The 3,680-nt window shown below is 27.7% G+C and overlaps 1 protein-coding gene across 1 annotated transcript; it reads left to right on the plus strand.

Moving 5' to 3' along the window:
* Positions 1–1,456: 1,456 nt before the first annotated feature.
* Positions 1,457–2,268, plus strand: LOC112709600 (uncharacterized). The gene has a single exon (XM_025761487.2). It carries the CDS (start codon positions 1,525–1,527, stop codon positions 2,089–2,091), a length of 567 nt encoding a protein of 188 aa, XP_025617272.1. The 5' UTR covers positions 1,457–1,524; the 3' UTR covers positions 2,092–2,268.
* The last annotated feature ends 1,412 nt before the right edge of the window (positions 2,269–3,680 follow it).

The following is a 3,680-nucleotide window of genomic DNA, read 5'->3' on the forward strand; positions in this document are numbered from 1 at the left end:
TAGGATTCAGATAGTTTTATTAGTAAAAGTCAATCTTTCATGAATAAAAATAATAATTTTATTTATACGTGAATAGATTTATTAATATTAAAAACTTTTATAAATAAAAATAATAATTTACTCTATAAAAAATAATCATCACAACTTTATTTTTAATTACATGTTTTTTTATTTTGGACTTGTTCTTAATTAAACGTATTATTTCCATAACTGTTTTTTAAAAATAACTTGCATCATATTATAGATTCGTTTTCCAACTACTAATATACCTTTTGGGACTTAGCTTGCTCTTAACTTTGGATAAATCAATTTTATAACTATATATTACTTGTTATAATTATTAATAATAATATATATTATCTATTTTATAATTTTAATTTACAATAGTTGTTACGGCCTGACCCAAATTTCACGTGGGCCTATCTGATTCATAGGCTATCCGACCAGAATGGTCGGGTGTGAGGCACTCGACTGCCGACTCGGACACGCGTCCCTGTCAGTTCTGCCACAGTTGTATGGAGAAATTTTGAGGAAGGCGGGTTTGTTCTTGTGGGACCCACCTCTGACACGGTATATATGAGGAGGGTCCTACCTCTCTCCGAAGGTACGTCACACATCACTTTATCCTCCTTTTTTGCCTGTGTACTCAACTGACTAGAATGTCGGAGTGTCTTTGTAGGTGACACCTCCTCCACATCAGGAACTCAGGACGTCGTCTACTCCAGCTTCATCCTCGCAAACCGGTTCCAGGCTACACCCCACCTATCAACCCGAAGATCCCACCAAATCGTCCGGTACCCGAGTTACCGAACAATTGTGTTATATAATTTTACACACATACAATTATAAAATTTATGTTTGTCAGTTATAATCTACTTATATTAATTCGATCATCTACAATTACTATTTTATTTATCACTTAAGAAAAATTCCAAACTTTTCATTTTTTTAATTAATTTATTTACTTTTATTTTATCTAATAATTTATTATGCTTAATTAGTTAATTTATGAATTAAAAATTCCAATTACATTTTTAAGAAAGCATACCAAAGCAACAAAAATTCCAAGTTATAAAAGCCCAACATATATATATATATATATATATATATATATATATATATATATATATATATATATATATATGTATGATTCAGGCCATTTCTGTTACAGATATTCTTGAGAGTGTAACGTATTTCCTTAATTCACTTAAAATAAAAAACTATAAACCAACGGATCTTTCTTAAATTTATAACTTTAATTACATTAATTAATTAATTAATTAATACCATCCCCCGTATCATCCTTAAAAAAAAAAAAAAAGACGTTTTTTTGCGACAGTACGTGAGTTGCTACCTAATATATCTCTTATCTAGTTGAACATTTCCATAAGTAGTTTCCGTCTTACTCTAAATTTAGCGTTTCATAATTTATGATGAACTATAAAGAGAGCCCCTAACACCACTTAGAATTCATCTTCCCCCACCCAAATCAAACAACTATCTTCCTACACCATTATTATCAATATGAATTCCTCAACACAATCCTCCATCTTGTTCAGCCTTGTCTTGATTCTCATCATTGGCAATGTTGCACAAGCTCGTGTAAACTTGGGAAAATCCCTTCCCATAAGCGACTTGATAACTAAAGTTTGTGACGATGAACTGGTGATAGAAAAGGCAAAATGCATTGACATCCTGACATCAAACCCTAAGATTCTAGCAGCAAAGAGCCCTCTTCAGATCTCAAAGTTGATCCTTACCTTGGCAGTGAACAAGGCCGGCAAGGGACAGAAATTCCTTCAGACTTTGGCGGAGAAGGACAAGTCTCCGGCGATTCAACAATGCGCTGGATCCGATTATGATGCTGTCATTGCATCCTTCCAGAGTGCCCTTAAAGGGATCGAGAACGATCCCATTACTGCGAATTATGATGCCAAGATCGCCGGCGATGACGCCGATAACTGCGCCAAAGGTTTGGCCGAAGCGAAGATCGTTAACCCTGCTGTTACCAAGATCAACGATGAGATTATGCTGCTTTCAGACATAGCTTTTGGTGCAACAAATCTTATTGAGAGAAAAACTCCTCAATAGGGGATGGATTACTGTTGAAGAGTTTAGGGGGGACTTTTCAGGTGGGGGAAGGTCGGAAATAGTGAACATCATTAACAACTTGTTGAATTGATCTTATCAATTCTCATGTATTTTAATTATTTCCTTTTTAATATTTAATAATATATAATCATTAAAAGAAGAAGGTTTATCCTTAAACTCTAACCATTAATTTTATAAATGGAGTTAAAATTAAATATGAGAGAGAATATTGAAAGGTGAAAAATTACAATTGACACCATCCAATTTTTTGTTTACTGAATATAATCCAATCTCATGTGTTGTCACTTGCCAATGTGATGCAGCACCTTTAATTTCTCATCTTTGCTTCTGGTTTCTTTTCTTTTAGTTTACAAGGCAAAAAAAATAAAATAAAATAAAATAATAATAAAAATTTACGTAAAATTATCTACATTTAAAATTATTAGTTAAAAGTAATTAGATAATTTAACATATTTAATGTTTTAATTATTAATTTTATATAAAAATAATTATAAATATCTACCAAAAAAATTTAAAATCAACTAACAGACAACATAACAATTAAAGCCTTAACCGCTTTTCCTCTTCCTTCCATTTTCTTCCAAAACTTATACTTATCTCTTAATTATAAATTATTATAGATTTTGTTAATAGGCAAAAAAGAAACGAAAACGTTGCAGTCAATTCTTTGATGCAAAAGCTGTATATAATTGAAAGAGCAATGCTATGCACTTATATTTATAGATGTATAAAGTATATAATTTTATGAATTAATATAATTTGTAACTACGAGTGAATTAATATAATTTGTGTTTATATATTTTAAAATTTACATATATAAATTAATAAAATGATAATTTGATTTTTATGTTGATCAAATAATGACAAAAAATACTAAAAATTATTAGCTTTCAAAAATTTCTCTAATTGAAAATGAAAAATGTTAGAATTGACGCGTTACTTTTTTATTTTTATCAATACTAGTATAATTTTTATCAATATTTTTTAATTTTTTATACTAAAATTTTTAATTTTAAAGTTTAGAATTTAAAATTTAATATTGGTTAAAAATAATAAATTTTGTTGATGTTGTAACGTTAATCAATTGAAATTAACAAAAATACAAATAATGATATTATCTTGTACCATGCAACTCAATCGATTGAAAAAAGCTATGCATTATGAATAAAGATTATTTCTTTTTTTCTTTTATTTTAAGATTTTTTATAAAATTAGTCCCACATAAAAAAAATGTAAAAAATTTATAAGATAAGAGATTTATTAATTTAATGTCTTAGAATTTTAAGTTGAATGTAGTATCTTTTCATTAACGTGATATGGTTGAAAATTTTAGATATATTATATATAGTGTTCATCAATTAATAAATTTTAATTAAAAATATTAAAATTTTTAAGTTATAATTTATATGTTTTTATACCTTTTCTTTCTTTAATGGTAAAACTTTAATTTATTTGAAAAACGTATAATGATAATTTAGTGATAAAAAATATTATATGCATACTAAAAATTTATCCATGTATTTATATATAAATATATGTAATTTTTAATTTATTTTTAATATATATTT

This window comes from Arachis hypogaea, chromosome 9, assembly GCF_003086295.3.
Source record: "Arachis hypogaea cultivar Tifrunner chromosome 9, arahy.Tifrunner.gnm2.J5K5, whole genome shotgun sequence".
NCBI lineage: Eukaryota > Viridiplantae > Streptophyta > Magnoliopsida > Fabales > Fabaceae > Arachis > Arachis hypogaea.